General features: G+C 44.7%; 1 protein-coding gene across 3 annotated transcripts in view; it reads left to right on the forward strand.

The window, feature by feature from the left end:
- LOC139280838 (uncharacterized) overlaps positions 1–16712 on the forward strand; it is a 106328-nt gene extending 89616 nt beyond the window's left edge. For 2 of the 3 annotated variants that reach the window (XM_070900572.1, XM_070900571.1), the window contains exon 5: positions 14995–16711. In XM_070900572.1, the coding sequence (XP_070756673.1) occupies positions 14995–15146 (152 nt within the window). In that variant the 3' untranslated portion in view covers positions 15147–16711. Of the gene's footprint in view, positions 1–14994 lie in introns of all 3 variants that reach the window. The other variant, XM_070900573.1, reaches the window with a different exon arrangement.
- Positions 16713–24534: the final 7822 nt, after the last annotated feature.

Below are 24534 nucleotides of genomic sequence, written 5' to 3' on the forward strand. Positions count from 1 at the left end.
AGAAAGTATTGTCCTTGCTTCTGCTGTGGAGGGAGATTCCTGCTTTGCCATATGCTAAGGAGAAGAGACCCAGCAATCTTTGGCATGACTTTTTATATCTCTTAAGGCCATTCTTCCTCAGAGAGCCTCAGGATTGGGTATTTCCAGGGCCATTCCTGATTGGCTTCTCCTCATACATGTGTCTGTATGGTGGGCCGGTGCCATTCCTTGATTAGGTTAATGGCTTTCCAATTAGCATCTTTTCTAGTTTGGTGAGTTTCAAAGCCATGCTTCCTTTGTAACTTGAGCTCTGCCCAGCTAGGAGACATGAACTTGGGAAGGTATCCATTTTGTCTCCATATATAACTCCTCAAATGGGTTATCTCCTTGGGGCTCTTACATAAACATTGAGAGCGTTCTGATAGTTCTGCTGTTTATGTTTCTGTGAGGTAGATGACTGCTGTATAATGGATTTTAAACTTGGAGAGGGAAAAGTGGATGGCCTGACTTGGTCCCCACCTCGTAAGGTGTATGCCACACGTAGGGGATTTACTATAGTACAATAAAATCTCCAGTGGAGACCCTCCTCTTCCCGTATCTTCAGTGCACCATCGCTTCTCAAAGCACGTTGATGATGATAAGTCATGCTGCAGCTCCCGCTTCTCCATCTTCCCTCGGCTTCGGTCGTGGCCGTTATCGTCCCGACAATCATAAGGATCTGTATCATGGTCTGTGGGAAACAAGATCAGTGTAGTATTTACTCTTTGGCAGTCTTTAACTGATTAATGTGATTAACATGTCTTGTACTTAACGCCCTTTTTCCCTGGTAACAATCGGTCTATAATTGTATGCGGTCCCCACCACCTGGGCCCAAAGGCATACTTTTTTCCATAATTTGGAATCATTATTGAGTCTCCCACCTGATATTCAAAGGGACGTACTATCTTGTCAAAATAACTTTTTAATATGTCTTTTTGACTTCCCCAATTTGGCGACCACAAATCGATTGACCTGATTGATGTGATCTACCACTTGTTCCAGTCTATTAGAACTACGTGGTTTCATTGTCAGGGAACTCATCCCTGTTAGTGTTAGCTGGTCTGGTGTTCTCATGAGCCTTCCTGTCATGGCCTGATATGGGGAGACCCCTGTTGTTTTGAGGTGTGGACCTCATTGCCATTAAGCACATTGGCAGCATGCTAGCCCATTGAGTGGGGTGGTCCGCACACAATTTTTTTAACATTGAGAGTCCTGTTCCCCCTTTCGACCCCTCCAGATGACTGGGGGTGGTGAGCAATATGTGATTTGTGTTTTATCCCCAACATTTCCTGCAGGTGGGTAAAAATGTTACCAGTAAAGTGTGAACCTTGATCGCTGTCCACTTCTACTGATACTCCCCACCTACAAAGCACATGATTTAGTAGTGTTTGGCTGCCGCGATTGCGGTGTTGGAGCGGCAGGAAGATGCTTCGATCCATTTAGTGCATTGATCCATCACCACTAGGGCATGCTGAAAATTGCCTTGCGTCTGTGGAAGTGGCCCAATGAAGTCTATCTGAAAGTGAGTCCATGGCCCTTGAGGTGGGGGAGCGCTTTGAAGCAAGGCTCAGTTAGTGCATGCGGGAGGATTGTGCTGCAGGCACAGTCAGCATCATGCCACGTATTGGTTGATTGTTTCCTTCATGGAAGGTCACCAAGCTGTGAATGCTACCTTTATAGAAGGTTACCAGGGCCGAATAGTGCCCTACTGTGGGATAGGAATGAAGAAGGGAAAGCAGTTCCTGACCCATCTCTGGTGGAACACACACCACCGGGCAGGCGTTTGGCTTTCTTTTGAACATCAGCAACTGTTCATCTGAGTCAGCGGCAGTGGCTAGTATGGTATTGGGAGCCCAGACTGTCGGTCTCATGTCAGGCGCTTACAACAGCATATGGCCAGTATTGCTGCTGCAGGGATTTTAAATCTCGGTGATCTGCCGGGGAGGCCTTGCTAACAGCATTGCAGGGCTCAACAACTATATCCTCTATCTTCCCATCAATCGCAGCGTCCTTGGCTGCTCTGTCTGCTCTGGAATTTCCCTCACTGTGGACCCCCCTTTTCTATGGGCTGCTACATTTCCTATGAAGTAAGGCTGGGATCACTGTTTAAGGTATGACCAGAGCAGGTGTAACCAGGGCCCATGGATCAGGGCCTTACTGTCTATCGTACAATAGTAATTTTTGTGGTATAGGGGCAAGGAGAGCATGGTGTTTATTAGCATAGGCACTACCGGACCAAATATTCACCGGTCTATCTGTTGTTTTACTTCACAGCAGTTCGAAGTGCAGCGATTTCTGCATTTTGTGAAGACTGTTGCATCTTCACTGGATGGTTCTTTCTGGCAAATACCACAGCATATCCAGTGTGGGAGGATCTCGCAATGTGATATGAGGACCCATCGATGTAGACATTTGGGGCACCCTGTATGGGCTCTTTCTGCACAGGATGGGTCTCAAAGTTAATCAGGGATAACGGACATTCATGCAGATCCCCCTCATAGATCAGAAATTGTGGCAGCAAGGTGATGGATTTGGAAATGGTATCAATGTCTCTTTCCATAAATTCCAATGTTCATTTGCTGAGGCGCTGTGAGGAAACTAGCAAATCTCCAGGTTTCATCAGTAGTTTGAGGTGTGTGTGTCCGCTGTGCAGGATTGTAGCCTGTAACCCAGTAATAAAAGTAAAGTGAGGTACTGACCAGAAAACGGCCAATAGGTGGCGTTTGCATACGGTATACATCTTTTCTGTCCCCTTCAGGATTCGAGACGCATATGCAATTGACTAGTCGATCTGCACACGTCTGGCACAGAACTGCTTTGTTCTGTGGCCTTGACCTCTAAATGAAAGGGCTACGTGGGATCGAGGGGGATCAGACATGCGGTCTGTATCACTGTAATTTTTAATTTAGCCACGGACTGGGAGTGAGCATCAGTGAGCTGGGGTATTTCATCACCCTGCAGTTTTATCAAATCATACAGGAGCTTTGCGCACTCTGCAAAGCCTGGGATAAATTTCCTTTGGTACCCCACCAGACCCAAGAATGATCGTAGGGCTGTTTTGGAAGTGGGTAATGGCAGTCGCTATATTATCTCCACCTTGAGAGTCAGGGGACGAACCCTCTGGAGAAATGGACACTCCTAGAAAGCTGGCCCTTTCTTTTACTAATTGAGCCTTACAGGGATTCACCTTTAGTCCCGCCTGAGTCAACAGTTCGTGCAAAAGGGACAGATGCTCCTCCATGCTGTCGATTGCCAGCAGTAGGTCGTCTACGTACAGCAGCAAGCGGGTAGGGCGGGAAAAGTCTTTTAAAACTGCAGACATTCTTTTGTGGAAAATTGTCGGGGCATTGTGAAACACCGAGGCAGGCATGTCTGTGTAGCTCTGGTCCTCCAATGTGAACGCGAATTTGTACTGGTCTTCCCTTTTAACAGGGATGCTCCAGAATCCATTGGCAATGATGAGGGTCAAGAAGTACTTGGAACCAGCAGGAATTTGAGATAATATGGTGGGAGTTTCTCTTGCTACCGGTGAGCAGGCTGGTGTTACATAATTTATCTTTCTGTAATCAATAGCTGCTGCAGCTTATCGGGCTTTTTAACCGGCCATGTTGGTGAATTGGTCATGAAAGTGCCTGTCCTAACAGCACCCTGCTTGACTAGGGATTTTATGGTGTCTCGAATGTAAGGGTGACTCTCCCTTGGGATGGGATACTGTTTAGTGAATGAGTGGGAGGTTCCCTCAATAGACTCTTCGCCTGCCATTTTTCCACAGTCATGCTTGCATATGGCAAATACACCGCTAGGTGTTCCTGAATTATTTTTGCCACAGCTTCATTTTCGCTCCCTGAAGGATCATACTCCGATCTCCAGGCTTTAGCAAAAACCAAGTGAGCATCTGAAATTTCTTATCACTCTCGCATTATCTCCTCGATCCCATCCAAACACAGTCCCGATTGTAATCTATCACTGCGCCATACTGATCCAACACAGCAGTCCCTACAATTCCCCTTCCGTTGGGGTGGTCATCAGCATAGGTGCTGCACCTTGCAGGTGAGGCCTCCCAACTGAAGTTCAGTGGCCTTCTTTGTATACGCGGTGGTTGTATCACCATTAAACCCTTTAAGGGTCTTGCAACCCTTGCCCGCTGTGCATGTGTTCAGGGTGTGGATGATGGTAACGGCTGAGCCAGTAGTGATGAGCATAATCTGCTGCCGGCCCCCTTTTAAGACTAATGGTCTCCCGCTACCATCATGTCTGAACCCCACTTCCGACCAATCTTTGGGGGCTGGACCCTGTCGTTGGGTGGATCTCCGAAGGGGTCTCACTAATGAGTGTGCATCGGTGATTACGTGCACCGGTAAATGATTTTGCAACCCCCCTCCGTGGCAATTTGGGTTTGAATGAGAGTTATCAATTGGCCCAATTGTTGATCTGTCCCAGAGGCTTGGATTCGTCCCTCGGCAGGAATCTATGCATTGCACTGTGGTCCGGTGCCGGTCTGGGTCTGCTGCAGTCTTTTGCTAGGTGACCTACCTTCTTACACTGAAAGCACTGTTCCTTAAAGGGGTAACACCTAGATCCTTCCACCGTTGACGCTGGTTTATTTGCGGTGGGTGATTACTTTACCTTTAACTGGTCTTTTACCATCTCTCAGGATATTTGAGCGCTGGTCTCTATATCTGTCCACTGATTGGTGGGCCTCATGGCTATGCCCAGGGTGGTTTTGACTAAAGAGTGGAGTTAGGTTAAATACATCAATTTAAGGTCCTGATTTTTTTCTCACTGCAGCATTTGCAGGTGCCTGGTTCTGGGTACATTCATAGATATCGTACAGGCGATTACTGAAGTCTCCAAGGGTCTCTTCTGGGCGTTGCTTGGTCTGATTAAGCAGAGCCACTAAGTTTATGATCTCCGTCATGACTGGATCGGCCGCTGTGCCAGGCTGGAGGACTGCATCTGGCAGATTATCTTTTAGGGAAGTGGAACAAACCAAGAGAAAGACGAGTGTTAAGTCTCTCTCTTCTAACTTTGGGTGACTTCTCCTGAAATTTGCCCACCTCCTGTTAACTCCCGGTGGGTCATCCTCATCATTAATGGTCCCCAACTCATGGCTACCTGCCGTGGCATCGGCACCAGATATGAGCCATAAGTCGGGATGGTTACTGGCATTACATCGTAAAGTGGTTACTACTGCTACGGTTGGCCCTTGTGTCTCCAAGGTATCCCATTCCTCACCCTCCTGGGGATTATACTGACTGCCTTCGTCTTCCCAATTTGTCTCCTATTGTCTGTTATGGCTCCCCGTGTTACTGCAGATACCAGGGCCTGCTGCTCCCATAACTTACTTTTTAGCCTCGCTATTTCTAGTTGGCACCGGGAGTGGTCTGCCTCCCTATGTGGCTTCTTAATTACTTCTCTTAATGCTCCCCTAGCATCATCTACCTCTTGCCGGAGCCCCAGGTTTTCCAATTTATATTTTTTTAAACTCTAATTTGTTTTGATTCGCTTCAACGACAGCTACTGTGGCATTTAAGTTTGAAAGGCTTTGTTGCTGTAGCAACGAAGCTGCCTGTTCAGCCCCTCTTTCGAATTGCCTAATACTGTGGTTTAATCAATCAATTTCTTGTCTCAACTGCTGTATTTCTCCCTCCTTTAACACCAGGAGGATTTGCTGTGCCTTTAACAGTGACAACACCACCAATCACTCAAAAATTATCATTTATGAAAATTTAACATTTGTGATTATACAAATGAATTTTAGTGGAATCTGTTGCCTTAACCAGAGCATTTTGGGTGCAGTTTTCCATTGGTGCCCAAAGTGAAAAATCTATCCCATCTTCTGCAAACAACAGATTCAGAAGAATGTCAAAGAAATACGGACTAACTGATTCTTAATCCGAATAAGCCCGCAGAAAATACAGGAAAACTTGAAGAGGATAATAGAAAATCAAAAAGAACGCAAAGAATGTAGGACATGTCTTGGAGTAAGAGAAGTTGTGTGGAATATTTATGGGATGGACTGTGGTGAATTATTGCCCTGGATTTTCCCAATCCATCTGATCACAAAAGTTATTATCGATTATAAATTGGGTAATTTGGAGTATACTGGTCTTAACCCAAAGCAGAGGGGCCATAAAATTGATGCACTTGCTTCTTCTAATGAAACTATCTGGTGAAGAAGGGGTAAACTAAAATAGACACCCCCCCACCCCCCAAAAAATGTTTAGGATCCCAATCCAATTAACCATGATTGAAGTAGAAGGTGGGTAATAGTTAACTCAGTGAGCTCTGTAGCTGAATAAAAAAAAGAGTAAACCACAGAAGGCTGGTTGTACATAGAAGTGGCCACATCCTGCAAGTGCCAATGCAACTACCAGCTAATCATAGAAACATAGAAAATAAGAGCATTAGTAGACCATTCGGCCTTTCGAGCCTGCACGGCCATGCAATATGGCTGATCCTCTATCTCAATACCATATTCCTGCTTTTTCCCCATACCCTTTGATGCCTTTTGTTTCTAGAAATCTATCTATCTCCCTCTTAAATATATTCAGTGACTTGGCCTCCACAGCCATCTGTGGTAGAGAATTCCACAGGTTCACCACCCTCTGAGTGAAAAAATTTCTCCTCATCTTGGTCCTAAATTTCCTACCCCGTATCCTGAGACTGTAACCCCTTGTTCTAGATTTCCCAGCCAGGGGAAACATCCAGTCTATCTAACCCAGTCAGAATTTTATACGTTTCAATGAGATCCTCTCTCATTCTTCTAAACTCTAGTGAATACAGGCCTAGTCGACCCAATCTCTCCTCATACGACAGTCCTGCCATTCCAGGAATCAGTCTGGTGAACCTTCACTGCACTCCCTCCATGGCAAGTATATCCTTTCTTGGGTAAGGAGACCAAAACTGCACATAATACTCCAGGTGCTGTCTCACCAAGTCCCTGTATAACTGCAGTAAGAAGGAAGTCAGGATTTTTAAAATAGGTAAAAGCAAGAGGAGGGAGGGGGGAAGGGAAGGAGTGTTTTAAATAGGTAAAAACAAGAGAAATAAGGCAGAGAAATAAATGAAGTTAACATGACTTTTGAAGCCTTGCCTGAGCTCTTTTTTTTTGAGTGAATTAGCCCGGTGGGATCAGTTGAACGGGGTGATTTTTGAATGCAAGTTTTTTTTTTTAGATGACCAGCCTGAAGGCCGCACTATATTGTTGGTTCTAGCTACTAAGCAGCAGCCACTAACTAGCCAAGAGACTGGTCAAAATCCTGTGAGCTGGAACCAGGTTCAGGTCACAAGGAGAGTGCATGCATACTATACCCTTGGACCCTGTGGTACTGTTCATCTGGTACTTCAACCCAGAGCCAGAAAAACCGAACCACAATAACAACAACTACTATTTATATAGCGCTTTTAACGTCGTAAAATGTCCCAAGGCACTTAACAGCAGTGTTACAAGACAAAACAAATAAATTTAACACTGAGCTATATAAGATGAAATTACAGCAGATGACCAAAAGCTTAGTCAAAGAGGTAGGCTTTAAGGAATGTCTTAAAGGAGGAAAGAGAAGTGGAGAGGTTTAGGGAGGGAGTTCCAGAGCTTGGGACCCAGGCAGCTGAAGGCATGGCTACCGATGGTTGAGCAGTTAAAATCAGGGATGCTCAAGAGGGCAGAATTTGAGCAGCGCAGACATCTCGAGAGGTTGTGAGGCTGAACGAGATTTAGAGAAAGGGAGGGGCGAAGCCATGGAGGGATTTATAAACAAGGATGAGAATTTTGAAATTGAGACGCTGCTTAACTTGGAGCCAATGAAGGTCAGTGAGCACAGGGGTGATGGGTGATAAGGACTTGGTGCGAGTTAGGACATGGGCTGCCGAGTTTTGGATGACCTCAAGTTTACATAGGGTAGAATGTGGGAGGCCAGCCAAGAGTTGGAGTAGTCAAGTCTAGAGGTCATCATCATAGGCGGTCCCTCGAACGAGGATGACTTGCATCCACAGCTAAAGGGATGAGTTCACAGATGTTTCAACGAAGGACCCGATATTCCAGTCCTGAACTCCAGGGGTGGAAGATGCTTGTGTGTGGATTTTTTTAATGTGTGGTGACCATTGCACACCAGCCACCACACGGGCTTGACAGAGCTAGGCCTTTATCCAGTGGCAAGGGTTAACCAGGATGACTGGAATCCTGCTCTGCTGCATGGACCTAGTGCGCGCACACATCGCAGCGTGGGCTGGTCCGTGCTACTCCTGGGCCCTCGGCTCTTCTGGGCCCTGTATCCTCATTCGCCGCACCTCTGCCACAATCTCTCTCAGCTCCTTCGCCACAAAACATTCGCCGGACCTCCGCCACGATCGCTTGTCGAATCTCGGCCACAATCTCTCACAGCTCCTTCGCCACAAAACATTCGCTGGACCTCCGCCACGATCGCTTGTCGAATCTCGGCCGCAATCTCTCGCCGCTCCTCCGCCACAAAACATTCGCCGGACCTCCGCCACGATCGCTTGTCGAATCTCGGCCGCAATCTCTCGCCGCTCCTCCGCCACAAAACATTCGCCGGACCTCCGCCACGATCGCTTGTCGAATCTCGGCCACAATCTCTCGCCGCTCCTCCGCCACAAAACATTCGCCGGACCTCCGCCACGATCGCTTGTCGAATCTCGGCCGCAATCTCTCGCCGCTCCTCCGCCACAAAACATTCGCCGGACCTCCGCCACGATCGCTTGTCGAATCTCGGCCTCAATCTCTCGCCGCTCCTCCGCCACAAAACATTCGCCGGACCTCCGCCACGATCGCTTGTCGAATCTCGGCCACAATCTCTCGCCGCTCCTCCGCCACAAAACATTCGCCGGACCTCCGCCACGATCGCTTGTCGAATCTCGGCCACAATCTCTCACAGCTCCTTCGCCCCAATCATTTGCCGCATTTCTGCCTTCATCTCTTGCCGCTTCTCCGCCTCAAACATTCGCCGCCCCTCCACCCTGATCTCTCGCCACTCATCCGCCCCGACCTTCCCGCTCCTCTGCTGTACCTGGGCCCCGCCGATGTTCCTGCCCATGCTCCAAACGGCGACCTAGGTTTTGATGACCTAAGTTGTCGCACATTTGTAGCAGCTCGCCCTGGAAGTTGTGGTGCCACGCTCCAGCTCTTTTATCCTTCCGACCTGCGGTGGTGTCCTCTCGCAGGCGGGGTTGCTCAACAAAGGCATGGAGGGATAGAGTCAGTGGCTACCTAATTGATCAATACTTCACCTAGTATATATCACCACAGTCTGCAGCTTCGCTGACCTTTAGCGTGATAGCAGAACCACTATCTGTAAAGTCAAGTATGATCATTTGAGACGAAAGTGCTCAAAATATCCAATAACTGGTGGGAGTAGGAATGCTGTCATTCTGAGAGGACAGCAGGGTCCTGCTCCACTGACGCACTAGATTCCTAGCAATCTGATGGAGGACAGATTTCTGGCCTGCTGCAACATTCTTCAAGCCCCAATCAACAGTGGTGAACACAGCCACGATGGTAGCAGTGTGAGCTTAGTTGGCAGCAAGCAGAGACTGTAGGACAGCAGTCTGCTTCTACTACAGTACTATGATGTTGGGTCTTCGGCCCCGTGCTGCAATGGCAATTGCAACATCGCCCATCACGCGCACCATCATATCTGGGTTGACACGGTCTCTCTGGGAGTTTTCCCATCATTCCCAGCCTTGAAATCATTGGCCGGGGCTTTGCGCAGAGTTTGGAGCCCATGTTGGAGGCGGACTCCTCCTTGACATTGCCAAGATGCTCTCTGGCAGGCTTGCCATTGCACCAAGGAAATCCATGTGCATGCCCATCACCTTTCTCCTGAAGGCCATTCCATCAAGGTCCTAATCTGAGTCGTGTGCAGCAGAACTCTCCCTCCGGGAAGCTGGTCCCAGAGCTCCCCTATCCCGCTGGCCTTGCTGCAACCTACTCATGCCCAGGGTATCATCTTGTGCAGATCCCGCATCTACACTACCCTCTAAATTACATGCATGTTGAAAAACGACAAAATAAATTTTGTGCAGCTATTAACTGAACTACTTGTTGTAATAATCATTCCTACCATGTTTTATTGGTAGGACAGTTTGAGAAAAGGAATCTAGAAAAAGCTTTCCGAAGGTATGGGCCTGCCTCTTGATCCTGTACTTGTATAAATTACGACTGGATGGTTGGAGACTTTTGTCAGGAAAAATAAGACCTTCAACGACTCTTGAATCCTTTAGGGGAAGTCAGACCCCCTAAGCAAAAGCTGGAATTAATACTTAAAAGGACCAGAATCCTCATGCAATTGTGCAGGATGGATGTTGAATATTATTTTAACCTTTCTCTTGTTTGAGAATGAAAGAAGGACAAAGGAGGGAATGGAAAACTAGGATCTGCGTTAAGTAACACATTTATGTGCGAATTATAATTGTCATGTAAGGTAGTTGAACATCGAGTGCCGCAGTTCCATGGACCACTCGCTACTGAATTTGCCCACTTCTCTAAGTTGATCACATGGAGAGTTTGGTGGAAAGACCCCAGGGATCGGCTACATGCAAAACACCCAAGACAAATAAAACTTCAGTTCAGGATAAAGCTTGATTTGTATTGTTTCGCTGTTTGACTTGGTTGTTTTAATAATCTAGGAAGCTGTGTTGGGATTGGAGAAGGAATTGGATTGTTAGAATCAACTTATAATTAATGCATTATATGCAAGGACCTTATCCCTTCAATCTCAACCACTTGTGCTGAACACACTAATTAAATGACTGTCAGTTGTGGTGATTGAACTTTTTCCAGAGAAGTCAAAATGAATGTAACCCCCCATTTTAATGACATCCCCATTTTAATGACTATCAAGTAGAAAGCTATATAAAAGTACTGCAGATCATAGATGATCCTTGATAAATTGTGAAACAAAACTGCTGTCGTGTTCTCAGCTCTTGTCATGGTTAAATAAATTGTTTGCCTATTCGTACTGTGTCTAATATTAGACAGAATCGGAAGATCCCCAGATCCTCTTGAAGTTGACAAAAATGCAAATGATGAAAGGCAAATACACCGATCCTAGATGATTAGATTATAGAAGCTAATAATTGGTTCACCACAGTGTAGAATGTGGTTAGAGGAAGTAAACTTGTAATGGAAATCGCAAGGCTAGGCCAATGAGCAAGCAAACCACATCTTACTTGGAGATTATTGAATGTTTTTAAAAAAAAATGAGGCAGCACTTTCGGATATGCTAGGACAATAGGTGCAAGTAAATCGGGTATAAACTGATTGTCTTGGGCAGTCAGGGCCGATGACCTGTAATTGATGAATCATTGACTTGGCAGACAATCGACTGCTGATGAGCTGAGAGATTTTTGGCTATATTGCTGTTGCAAGTAAACAGTTCTGTTATGTGCCTGTCTTTGTTAGACTATGTCACATGAAGTGAGATTTATGTGTAGAGAAATTTGATGCTAAATAAACAGTTAATTTTTTAACTAATCTACTTATTGGTAGGCAGTGTAGATGAAAGCATAAAATTACAAAGAGGTATTGATAGATTAAGTGAATGGCCAAAATTGTGGCAAATGGATTTCAATGTAGGCAAATATGAGGTTATTCACTTCAGACCTAAAAAGGATAGAACCCGGGTACAGGTACAATCTCCAAAATCCAGAAACCTTGGGACTGAAGCCATTCCGGTTTTCGGGTTTTTTCAGATTTCGGAGATTAAATCCGACGTCCCGAATCCGAAAACCCCTGGACCGAGTTTTGGGTATTTCCGGATTTTCGATTTTCTGTAGTAAATAAGAAAAGAAAAAGCTTCACCGAAATCCAAGGTAATATAAGATTGAGCCGATAGTAATACGCAGAATTTAAAAGCGAAGCCCTCGCGATAAGGCCGCTGACCTTTGTTCGACTTTAACCCGAATGTTCCTCACGTTTTGGCGATGTGCAAGGACACGTTATTTACCAAGTGGGATCCAAAATGTCGGCGATCGACACTCTGGCTTCTTACGCAGCAGCAGCAAAAGTAGGAATGACTCGGATGGGGAGTGCGGAGAGGTTCCCAGCGAGGACACCGTGGCTCATCTACACCCTCTTGATCCTGGAAAATCACCGTCACACATCGCCCACCTCGAGTTGCTGTGAAGGTGCTTGGAATGTGTACCTCGGACTTCTCCTTGCTTCAGTACTCTTTAAAAATGTGAAGTTTTATAGCTCTGAGATTCTTCTTTTGATATCCTCATCATAATGTGGGTAAGTCTACCAATCGTAATAAAATCCCACAGATTGTCTTGCCCTTAACCAGATTTTTCATGATTTCTCCGCCTGTTTTCTCAATGCTTCACGTGCTGTTTATTTAAAAAAAAAAGGTCCAGGTTTTGGAACATATTTCCAGATTACAGACGTCGATTCCTGCGATCTGCACAATGTCCAGTTTTCGGAATATTCCGATTTATGGAACTCTGGATTTCAGACGTTCGACCTGTACTTTCTAAATGGTAAATCTAAAAACAGTGGAAGTCCAAAGAGACTTGAGGGTCCAGGTGCATAGATCATTAAAATGTCGTGAACAGGTGCAGAAAATAATGGCTAATGGAATGCTGGCCTTTATATCTGGAGGACTCGAATACAAGAGGGTAGAAACCCTGGTTAGACCACACCTGGAATACTGTGGGCCGTTCTGGGGCACCACATCTTAGGAAGGATATATTGGCCTTGGAGGGAGTGCCTTATAGGTTTACCAGAATGATACTTGGACTCCAAGGGTTAAATTATGAGGAAAGATTACACAAATTTGTGTTGTATTCCCTAGAATTTAGAAGGTTAAGGGGTACTTTGATCTAAATTTTCAAGATATTAAAGGGAACAGATAGGGTACATATTTCTGCTGGTTGGGAGTCTAATACTAGGAGGCATAGTCTAAAAATTTGAGCCAGACCTTTTGGGAGTGAAAGTAGGATACACTTCTACACACGGTGTTAGAAGTTCAAATTCTCTTCCGCAAAGTTTTGAATTTTCTTCCGCAAACGGCAAATGATGCTCGATCAATTGTTATCAAAAGTCTGTTTCAAAGACACCTTGTCACCTGGCTGGTTTTGAAACACTTTAAATTGTCAAGCTAGAAAAATAACAACTGATTGTCATCGCCTCACGGTGGCATGCTAGCGTGAGGTGTCTGAGTAAATGATCAGTAAGTATCAGACCCAAAATGACCCTGGCTTTATTTATATACCATTTATAAAGGCAATAGTTTCCCCTAGGGAATGCTAGCCGTTTATAAAAAAAAATACGGCATTGGTGTAATTAAATATGTAACATACAGATTCTTATGATATTTAATGCAGAAGATCTCTATTCCATAACACCTCAAAATGAGATTCAACATTACAAAACTTTTATCTACCAAAATTTTCAACTCCATGTCCGCTCATGTCAACAAATGCAATTTCTGTGTTCCTTCTCATTCCGACCCAGTGCACTTGTATTAGATTTTGCTCCACTCCTCCAGCTTTGCGACTTCAGTCCTGCTTCTGATTGCTGATCTGAAATCTATCCTGCTGAACTGTCTCCAATCATATCAGTGGATATAGGTGGACTGGAGTTGAGATGGAAAGTTGTTAGTTTATCCCATGAGCCCATTTCCGATGGGAGAAGCTGGAACCGAGTCTCTTTGAAGAACTGTTGGAACGCTGGAATTTTCTCGGACATTTACATTATGGAAACAGTTGCTTCATTGAGCCAGTTCCTGTTGGTGCTACAGAATGTATTTGGTAATGATGGGAAAGCTGCATATGTGCAATTCTTCACAATTTAACTTTAAAGCAAATTTTGTGTTGAGCGCAATTGGTAAATATGTGTGATACCGGTGGAAGGACTGTGTAGGCCAGCAATGATCTCATTGACCTGTACAGATGGTTAATAAGTCAACCCATCCCACCCTGATAAGTGTTAACGGCGGGAAATGTTTGGCTTTGATGTTGGCAGCATATCAAGGAGGGTTTCAGTTCCATTGATGGTGCTGGTACCTGATCATTTATACTATAAAGTTGCCTCCTCCACTTGCATTTATCAGGATAGGTTTGGGGTAAGTACACTGATGTCCATTTAGCCAAGTGAACCTATGAGCTTTGAAAAATTGCTTTCTTTCTTGGGTGTCAACAATAAATAAGTACATCTTTAAAAGTTGCATATAAAGATGAACAACAGAAGGATCACTAGGATACAGACATTGATATTAAGTGACACCAAGGCCAAAAAGCAAGGGAGAAAAACTGAGGTTACATTCCTGATTATTATACAGCGGTCTCCACTTTGATTTCTTTCACTCCACACTTTACCCCTGAAATCACTTGTTCACATTCCTCTCTGATCACACATGAGGAATAGACACTTGAAGTGTTGGGGCTGATTGATCTGTACCCTAGCATGAATCACCTTCAGGAGAAAATTGATGGAGAAAAAGGCTGTACTAAAGGGTTGGTCATTATACCTTAAGGTGTGGCACTGAATTATATTGATCACGAAGGTCACGAGGTTGATCCTCTGTCTATGCTGAATTTGCTGAAGCAGCAGAGAGAATCAGACTTGGCCCTAGTTTCTCTAGGATAGGTACAGAAAGCGCAGCTAAAATCCTCATTTCTAATGTCGGAGTGAAAAATGTTGTGGATATTGGACAAGGACAGGTTTAGCCCAGTCCATGTTCAAATAGCCTGCCAACAATCATTGAATAGGCTTATACTAGTTGTGAAGTTCTTTTAGGATATCCCAAGGATGCAAAAGGAGCTATATAAATGCAAGTTCTTTACATGAAGAATGATTACTTGGGCATGCCATCAAAAACAAGTTTGTTTCTGTGGAACCAATTTCAGGCAAAGTTGAGAGAAAAAGGAACACAAAATTTGAAAACAATTTTAGATAAGCTAACTTATTTCACATTTATTCTTGCGTACTAAACAATTGTTTTTGTTTTTCTGTGACAGATGCCAAACTTCTACCCAGCTATAATTGTCATGTTATGATCCGGGATAAAACCTACTCCTCATCAGGAGAACGTGCTGTTCTCGTCAGTCTACTGCCTATTGCTGGACAGCCCAGCAAAGCAAGGGAGAAAGCCAGAGCCATACCCCAATAACTGTATAATGAAGACCCTCTTGTTCCCTTCTTGCCTGGCAACCTTTTAATATTGAACCTTTTTTTAAAAAAAAAGAGAAACCATTTAATTGTATGAAGTACAATGGTTTCCTTTTGTTACTGCTTTAAGCATTTAAATAACATTTTGCTATGAGGTCATTGCTAATGGCATCCTAATGCTAGCATTTCCTACCAAGGCTAGGCGTGAAAAGGTTTAGTTGTCCATTTCTTAAATCCATGATTATTGTGGTCAGATAATGTTTTATTGAGAGGTTGTCCAGTGAGTGTAAGTTGTTACAAGGGATTTTCCCATTGGAGCTGTTATCAATATCAAATTTGATCAAAAGTGGAGACATTTGACTTGACTGGTACCTCAGTTAAATTGTACAAGAGTGCTTGATTCCTGCATATAAGTCCAGCTGAATTTTGTTTATTTTTACACTAAGTTTTGAACAATAGGCCACTGGTTACTATGAACAAGTGGCAGGATGAGAATTTGTAGCTGTACTAAATAAGTCCACTGTACTTTCAGAATGTATAATTATGATCTAAAACACTGGTAAATTGGCTTCACCGTATTGTTTAATCAGCCAATTGTATTTTAGATTGAACTTTGTAATTGCTTTTGACACTGTTTTATACTTCTGTGTAACTACTACAATTTCCAGTATGTTTGCATACAATAGAGATTACTAACCATTGTTTTTTGTAGCTTGTGAAGTTATGTTTTATGTTTAGAAGTCAAAATTGTACATTCTATTAAAGAATATTGACCCAAGTCAAAATCTATTTCAACTTTACAGTAAAATGACAACAGTAGTGCTCTGAGATCTGTAGCATTTTTCAGTTTCATTTTTATGGTTGTGTAAACTTCTATTTTATGATCAGCATTTCTAAAAATAATTGTAATTATAGTTTGACTTCTAGGCTAACCTTTCAAAGCAGCATAGCTCAGTGTTAATGTACGTTTTGAAGTTACATGTTTATTTGAAAAAAAACTCTTCTCGTAACCATAGCTGCTAAGGTTTGATGCTAAAAGTGCTTGTTTTTAAAAAAAAAAAATTAAATCACTAGAGATTCTGTTCACTCCAGTTATGGTTGGTTTTGGCAGAGAATGAGGCCCAATAGTGTTGGTGGTCCAGCCAGATCCGGTGATGGTTGGCTAAAGCAACTGTACACCAGATATGCTCATGTTTATGCTCATTGGACTTGAGGGCATGAAAATGGGCATTATACCAAGAGGAAAAACCAAGATAGCAAAAGCAAACTATGTAGAGGTAGGTCCTTTTCCAGGGCAATTGTATGATTTCCAGATGCTAGGATCAATGATTTTCATAACCAGGTGGATGCTTTCATGAATGAGAGGTGAGCAATTGCATCTTTCTTACTGTTGAAACTAATGATGAGGATAAAAAAAATCTGTTCTCTTACAAGAAAACTACCTGTGGACTTTTGATGAATTAAAGATGCCAGAAGAGTGGTGCCTGCCCTGCTTACCTGTCATTGCGGGGTAATTGGAAAGGAACAGCAGGATAATTGGCCTAAATGAATGGTTGGAGAGCCTTATGTGATTACCTGAGAATCCTCCAGTGTCTTATTAATTGCTTCATAAGAATAAATGTTTAATTGAAATATGTATAGGCTAGAGCGTGCTGGTGCCTTACACCATTGCCATATTTTACTCCTTGTGTGATCTGAGGCCCACTGGGGGAAAAGCAACTTGTCTCATAACTGTTACTGCTAAGGTGCTTGTTTTTTTTTTAAACAAGGCCACTAGAGACTCTTGAATCAAATCCTTTGTTACAGCGCTTCACAGCATCACTCCAACCATTTGTCCTTCATGCAGACTTTGTTAAAGGTCCCCTTTGACCACTGATAATTGAGTGAGAGTTCTTTAGAATCTGAGACAGATGGATCATTTTTATACTAGATCAGCCTAACTTTGTTGATTCATTTACGCCACATCCTCAGTTCTTTTTTATTCCTTCCCCCCCCCCCCCCCCATTTCAAATCACTCTAAATACCTGAAATGAACAGACAAGGTAGCAACTCACTTGATTGGTGATATTTATTTTTGTTGAATTTTAAGCTCTGGCAGTGCCCAGTTATTTCTTGTACCTACTGAAATGTTGGAGCCCAGGCTAAGTTTTGCTTTTTATTTGTCTGTATCGCTGGCAAGGCCAGCATTTATTGCCCATGCCTAATTGGCCTTGAGAAGGTTGTTCTTTGAATGTGGTGAAGGTACTCCCATAGTGCTGTTAGGGAGGGAGTTCTAGGATTTTGGCCCAGTGATGATGAATGCCGAAGCCTGTGCCGAGGTCGATGCCAGGTGCTCCGCCTGTTTTTGTTACTATTTCTTGTAACGGTTTGTTACAACTGGCTTGGTAGGCCATTTCAGAGGGCAGTTAAGAGTCAACCACATTGTTGTGGGTTTGGAGTCACAAATAGGCTAGACTAGGTAAGGATGGCAGATTTCCTTCCCTAAAGGACATTAGTGAACCAGATGGGTTTTTAACGACAATCCAGTAGTTTCATGGTCACCATTACTGATACTAGCTGTTTATTCTAGATTTATTTTACACCTTGGTGGGATTTGAACTCGCGTCTCCGGATCCAGTAACATAACCACTATATTACTGTTCCCCATGCTACCGTGTGCAGATTTTCTGGTATGCTGCTTAATTTTTATCCCCTGTGCCCTGCATTTGGTAATTTCCTATGTCCAGTTCACATGGAATACAGTAAGGCTCGTAGAGATGATTAAAATTGCAGAAAGGAATCCTGACCACCTGAGTGTGCGAACTTGATTCATGCTAGTGCAGGGAAGACCTCATGATCGGAATTCAATGTGATGCACTTCAACTATTAGGCCAAGAAAGAGAGAAGCATTTGCCTGAGTGCCACTTCAGGGATAGAAGTTGCAAAGCATGGTGCTAGACTTTATATGACTGAGATGACAGCAGACCTAACCCCTCCAGCATCAGTCACTGGATGTGGTACAATCTCTGGATCAATTCTGACTTACTATATGCACCAGTCAGGTGATCAGCCATTGGTATCCACCCGACAATGTGGAAAATTGCTCAGGTATGTTCCGTCCACAAAAAGCAGGACAAATCCAATCTGGCCAATTACCCCCCCCTCCCAGCCTCCTATCATTCTACTCTGTCATCAGCAAAGTGATGGAAGGTGTCGTCGACAGTGCTATGAAGTGCCGCTTATCGATGCTCAGTTTGGGTTCCGCCAGGACCACTCTGCTCCAGACCTCATTACAACCTTGGTCCAAACATGAACAGAAGAACTGAATTCCAGAGGTGAGGTGAGAGTGACTGCCCTTGACACCAAGGCAGCATTTGAAGAGTGTGGCATCAAGGAACCCTAGTAAAATTAAAGTCAGTGGGAATCCAGGGGGGAACTCCACTGGCTGGAGTCGTACCTAGCACAAAGGAAGATGGTTGTGGTTGGACGTCAATCATCCCAGCCCCAGGGCATCACTGCAGGACTAACACAGGGCACTGTCCTAGGTCCAACCATTTTCAGTTGCTCCGTCAAATGACCTTCCCTCCATCATAAAGTCAGAAGTGGGGATGTTCGCTGATGATTGCACAGTGATCAGTTCCATTTGCAACTCCTCAGAAAATGAAGCATTCCATGCCCGCATGCAGCAAGACCTGGATAATATTCAGGCTTGGGCTGATAAGTGGCAAGTAACATTCGTGCCACACAAGTGCCAGGCAATGACCATCTTCAACAAGTGAGAATCTAACCAACTCCCATTGATATTAAATGGCATTACCATTGCCGAATTTACCACCATCAACATCCTGGGGCTCACCATCCTAGGACCAGAAACTTACCCGGATCAGCTACATAATTACTGTGGCAGCAAGAGCTGGTCAGAGGCTGGGTATTCTGCGGCAAGGATCTCGATTCCCCAAAGCTTTTACTATCTACAAGGCACAAGTCAGGAGTATGATGGAATACTCTCCACTTGCTTGGATGAGTACAGCTCCAACAACATGAAGGTCGACATCATCCAGGACAAAGCAGCCCGCTTAATTGGCACGCCATCCATCACCTTAATCATTCACTTACTCCACCATTGGCGAACCGTGGCTGCAGTGTGTACCATCGACAAGATGCATTGCAGCAACTCACCACGGCTTCATCAGCAGCACTTCCCAAACCCGTGAACTCTACCACCTAGAAGGATAAGGGCAGCAGATGCATGGGAACACCATCACCTGCAAGTTCCCCTCCAAGTTACACACCATCTGCACTTGGAAATGTATTGTCGCTCAGTCAAAATCATCATGGAACTCCCTAACAGCACTATGAAGTACCTTTAACCACAAGGACTGCAGCGGTTCAAGAAGGCGGCTCATACCACCTTCCCAAGGGCAATTCAGGATGAGCAATAAATGCTGGCCTTGCCGGCGACGCCCATGTATGTATGTGTGTGTGTGTGTGTCAGAACCTTTATCACCAAGTGCTCTTGTGTAGTGTGTATATAGCTGAGTCAAGAAGGCCTTGCGTAAGTGTTTACATGGTCAGTGTGTTCCTAGTGAAGCTTCTTATAGAATTGTGTTGTCTGCTCATTGGAGCATTTGTGACCTGGGTTTTGACCCTCCACGGTGAAAAATGAGGCGGGAGGTCTTTTGCGTCTCGAGTTTTGCGGCGATGCTTAGAAGCACTGCCGGGGAGAGCTGCGCCAGGTGTGCAGCGTCTGTCGTTGCGACACCGGCAGTGCGGCGGTGAGTTGGATAAACTGAAAAGGTAAATTCCGGTGTTTGTTTTTCTGAATTTTTTTTCCCCCTCCCAAGGCAAGGCGCCTCTTGGAACGCTCCTGGCCCCGCACTTTAGTTGGCGAGATTCCCATTTTTGAGCTGCGGAAGTCTTGCAACGCCTCCCTTTGTGCTGTGTCCTGGGGCCCAGATAACACAAATTACTACACAGCGCAAACGTTAATCGGGCAGTAAATATCCCGCTGCTTCTCAGTTTTTGCCCCGAAAACGGTGATGCTGAAAATCCAGCCCCTAGATTCATTATTTATTTGGGAGAAATTCTAGTGGCAACCTTTGCAGGATCTGCCTTACTTAGAAATCTAGTTTTATAATATTCGTGCCACTGGAAAGTTCAGGCTCGTTCAGGTGCAAGTTTCAAGCACAGCAATATCTGCCTATAAGACCATAATCTTATCATCATAGTCCTAAATAGCCAACCCCTTATTTTGAGACTGTGACCCCTGGTTCTAGACTCTTCAGTCAGAGGAAACATCCTCCCTGCATCTATGCTGTCAAGCCCTGTAAGAATGTTGTATGTTTCAATGAGATCACCTCTCATTTTTCTAAATTCTACTCAATCTCTCCTCATGGCACAATCTCCCCCCCCCCCCCCCCCCCATCCCTGGAATCAATCTAGTGAACCTTTGTTGCATTCCCTCAATGGCAATTATATCCTTTCTTTGCTAATGAGCCCAAAACTATATACACTACTCCAAGTGCAGTGGAAATGTTACAAGGACACCCTCAAAACCTCCCTGATATAGTGCGGCATCACCATTGACACCTGGGAATCCCTGGCTGAAGACCTCCCGAGGTGGAGAAAGTGCAGCTAGGAGAGCGTTGAGCTCTTCGAATCTCAACGCTGTGAGCATGAAGAGATCAGGCGCAGGCAGCGGAAGGAGCGTGCAGCAAATCGGTCCCACCCCCTTCCCCCAACGAATGTCTGTCCCACTTGTGGTGGTCTGTGAATCTAGCACTGGACTGTTCAGCCACCAAAGGACTCACTTTAGGAGTGGGAGCAAGTCTTCTTCGATTCCGAAGGACTGCCTATGATGATGATGATTAAATACTGGCCAGGACACCTTCGAAATAGTGCCACGGGATCTTTTACATCCATTTGAGAGGGCAGATAAGCCCTCGGTTTAACGTCTCATCCGAAAGACGGCACCTCAGACAGTGCAGCACTCCCTCAGCACTGCATTAGAGTGTCAGCCTAGATTTATGTGCTCCAGTTCTTGGAGTGAGACTTGAACCCACAACCATCCGACTCATAGGGAAACGTGCTACCCACAGAGCCACAGCTGCCACGAAAGCGGTAATTTGACCTGGAAAACAATGTTCAAGAAATTGTGTGGGGTGTCCTGCACAACATGGGCTATCAGGTCAATGTCCCAGTCGACAACAGGTGTAGCCCCTTACCAGCCATGATGGGTAAGCTAATGAGAGTGGTCTGCACAGAGTAATCTTAAATGGGGTGCTTCTAAACAGAGTGTTAAAGTTGGTAATTTTGGGGGCGGTGTGGGGGGAGAAGCTGCTGCTTTTTGCTTCCAATACTTGGAGTGCTTTGTGTTACAGGTAAATATTTAAATGAATCTACCTATAACTTAAACTAGAGCTAGTAATTAGTTTAAAAACTAAACTCTAAGCTAATTAAATATGTAAACTTTAATTAACTAACTAAAACAAGGCTATATAGGAATGGCAGTGCAGGTGTTGTGCCGCAACTGCAGCATGTAGGAGAGCATTGTGATCCTGGATGATCGTGTCTGCATCTGAGTTGTTGAGCTGGAGTCCAAGGTGCAGATATTGCAGGGCATCAAGGAGGGGGAAGAGTTATCTGGACACTTTGATCCAGGAGGCAGTCACAACTTTTTAAAGGAGAGAAAATAAAACATTTAAATCAAGTGCCCCCCCCCCCCCCAATCTGGGAGACACGCCAAACATTTTCCAAGGCCCTTTTTTGTTTTTTTGGGGGGTTTTTTTGTATTTTTTTGGGGGCACTAAAACCATAATTTACAAGTGCTCCCTATAAAAGGGCAGGGGAACACTAAAACCCTGCAATTAAAACAAATTAAACTTTAAAACATATAAAATCAAATTAAAATTTGGTTGCTGGGGGTGATGATGCACTCCAGTCCCCAGGAGGCAGTCATACCCCTTAGTAATGGTACACATCTGGTTCGTGATCAAGGATAGGAGGGTGTGACTGCAACACAGACAGGTAAGAGGACTCCAGGTGCAGTGCTGGAGGAACTTCTACCTTTGTCCTTATCCATCAGGTATGAGATTCTTGCTATCTGTGGATGAGGGCAAAGTCTGGAGGGTGGATGAGCAAACTGGCCATGGTGCCATGATACAGGAGGCCATTCAAATGGCGTTGGGGGCGGGAGGGGGGAGGGAGGGAAAGAGAGAGAAAAGAAGTGAAAAGGAATGTAGTGGTAGAGGGCAGTATAGTCTAGATACTGTTCTCTGCAGCTGCGATCAGGAGTGCTGAAGGATGTGTTACCTGCCCGGAGCCAGGGTTATGTATATTTCCTCACTGCTGGAGAAGAATTTGGGGAGGATCCAGTTGTTGTGGTACATGTAGGTAGGTAGAAGTAGGAATTGGGTTCTGCTGAGAGTTTGAGGAGCTAGAGTCTAAATTAAAATGCAGAACCTCAAATGTAATAGACTGGATTGTTCTCCTTAGAGCTGAGTGTTCACTACCATTCACAACTTCTCATAAATAATGGAGCAGTCCATGCCTGCAGGCAGCAAGACCTGGATGATATTCAGCTTGGTCTATTAAGTGGCAAGTAATATTTGTGCTACACCAGTGCCAGGCAATGACTATCTCCAACAAGCGAGATTCTAACCCCCCCCCCCCCCCCCACCTTCATATTCAACAGCATTACCATTGCTGAATCCCCCACCATCAACATCATGGGGGTCATCATTGACCACAAATTATCTAGACCTGCAACACGAGCAGGTGGGAGGCTGGGTATTCTGTGACAATATCTCACCACCTGACTCCCCAAAGCCTTCCACCATCTACAAGGCACTAGTCAGAAGTATGATGGAATACTCTACATTTGGCTGGATGAGTACAGCTCCAGCAACATTTACAAAGGTTGACATCATCCGGGACAAAGCAGCCTGCTTAATTGGCACCCCATCCACCACCTTAAACATTCACTCCCTCCATCACCGGTGTACTATGGCTGCAGTGTATGTCATGGACAAGGGCAGCAGGTGTATGGGGACACCACCACCTCTACGTTCCCCACTTAAGTTACACACCATCCTCACTTGGAAGTATATTGCCGTTCCTTCATCATCACTGGGTTAGAATCATGGAACTTTCTCTCGCAGCACGGTGGGAGTACCTTATCACACGGATGGCAGTGGTTCAAGAAAGTAGCTCACCGCCATCTTAAGGGCAATTGGGGATGGGCAATAAATGCTGTCCTTGCCAGCAATGCCCACATCCCATGAACAAATAAATAAAAAGGAAAGTTTGAGATTTGATAGAGGTGTTCAAAATCATGAGGGGTCTAGACAGAGTAGATAGAAAGAAACTGTTCCCATTGGTGGAAGGATCGAGAAGCAGAGGCCACTGATTTAAGGTGAGTGGCAGAAGAACCAAAGGAAAAACTTTTTTAGGCAACGAGTGGTTAGGATCTGGAATGCACTGGCTAAAAGAGTGATGGAGGCAGATTCAACCGTAGCTTTCAAAAGGGAATTGGATAAGTACCTGAAGGAAAATAATTTGTAGGGCTATGGAGAAAGGGCAGGGGAGTGGGACGAGCTGAAGTGTTGTTGCAGAGAGCCAGCACGGGCTCTACAGGCCAAATGGCCGCCTCCTGTGCTGTAACCATTCTATGATTCTATAATCACTGGATTGCTACCTGAGCCATGTGCAAATTGGCATAGAGTCAAGCAGATCAGAGAGTTAAATGCATGGCTCAAAGAATGGTGTGGGAGGGAGGGGTTTCAATTTATGGGGCACTGGCACCAGTCCTGCGCAAAGAAGTAGCTGTTCTGTTGGGATGAGCTTCACTTAAACTGGGCTGGTATCAGTGCCCCAGTGAATCAATTAACTAGGGCTGTAGATAGGGCTTTAAACTAAAAAGGGGGGGCGGGATCAGGTGAGGGGAAATTTAGAAATTTAAAGAGAAAATCGAGGCAATGGAGCAGTGTAGTGATTTGGGTAAAGATGAGCAGATTGTGATGGGAAGGGACAGAATTTAACGGTAATAGTGCTTCAGTGAATAAGATGAAAGAAGGAAAAAATGGTTAAAAAGTTCAAATTAAAGGCTCTTTATCTGAATGGACGAAGCATTTGGAACAAGCTAGATGAATTAGTGCCATAAATAGAGATAAATGGCTTTGATCTAATCGCCATTACTGAGATGTGGTTGCAAAGTGACCACGTTTCTGAACAAAATATTCCTGGGTACTTAACATTTCAAAGACAGGTAAAATGGAAAAGGAGGGGGTAGCCCTGATAAAGGATGAAATAAGGATACTAGTGAAAGGATCTTGGGTTGCAAGATGAGGAAGTAGAATCAGTATGGGTGGGGTTAAGAAATAACAAGGGGCAGAAAACACAGGTGGGAGTAG

The sequence above is a fragment of the Pristiophorus japonicus genome, chromosome 15, assembly GCF_044704955.1.
Source record: "Pristiophorus japonicus isolate sPriJap1 chromosome 15, sPriJap1.hap1, whole genome shotgun sequence".
Taxonomy (NCBI): Eukaryota; Metazoa; Chordata; class Chondrichthyes; family Pristiophoridae; genus Pristiophorus; species Pristiophorus japonicus.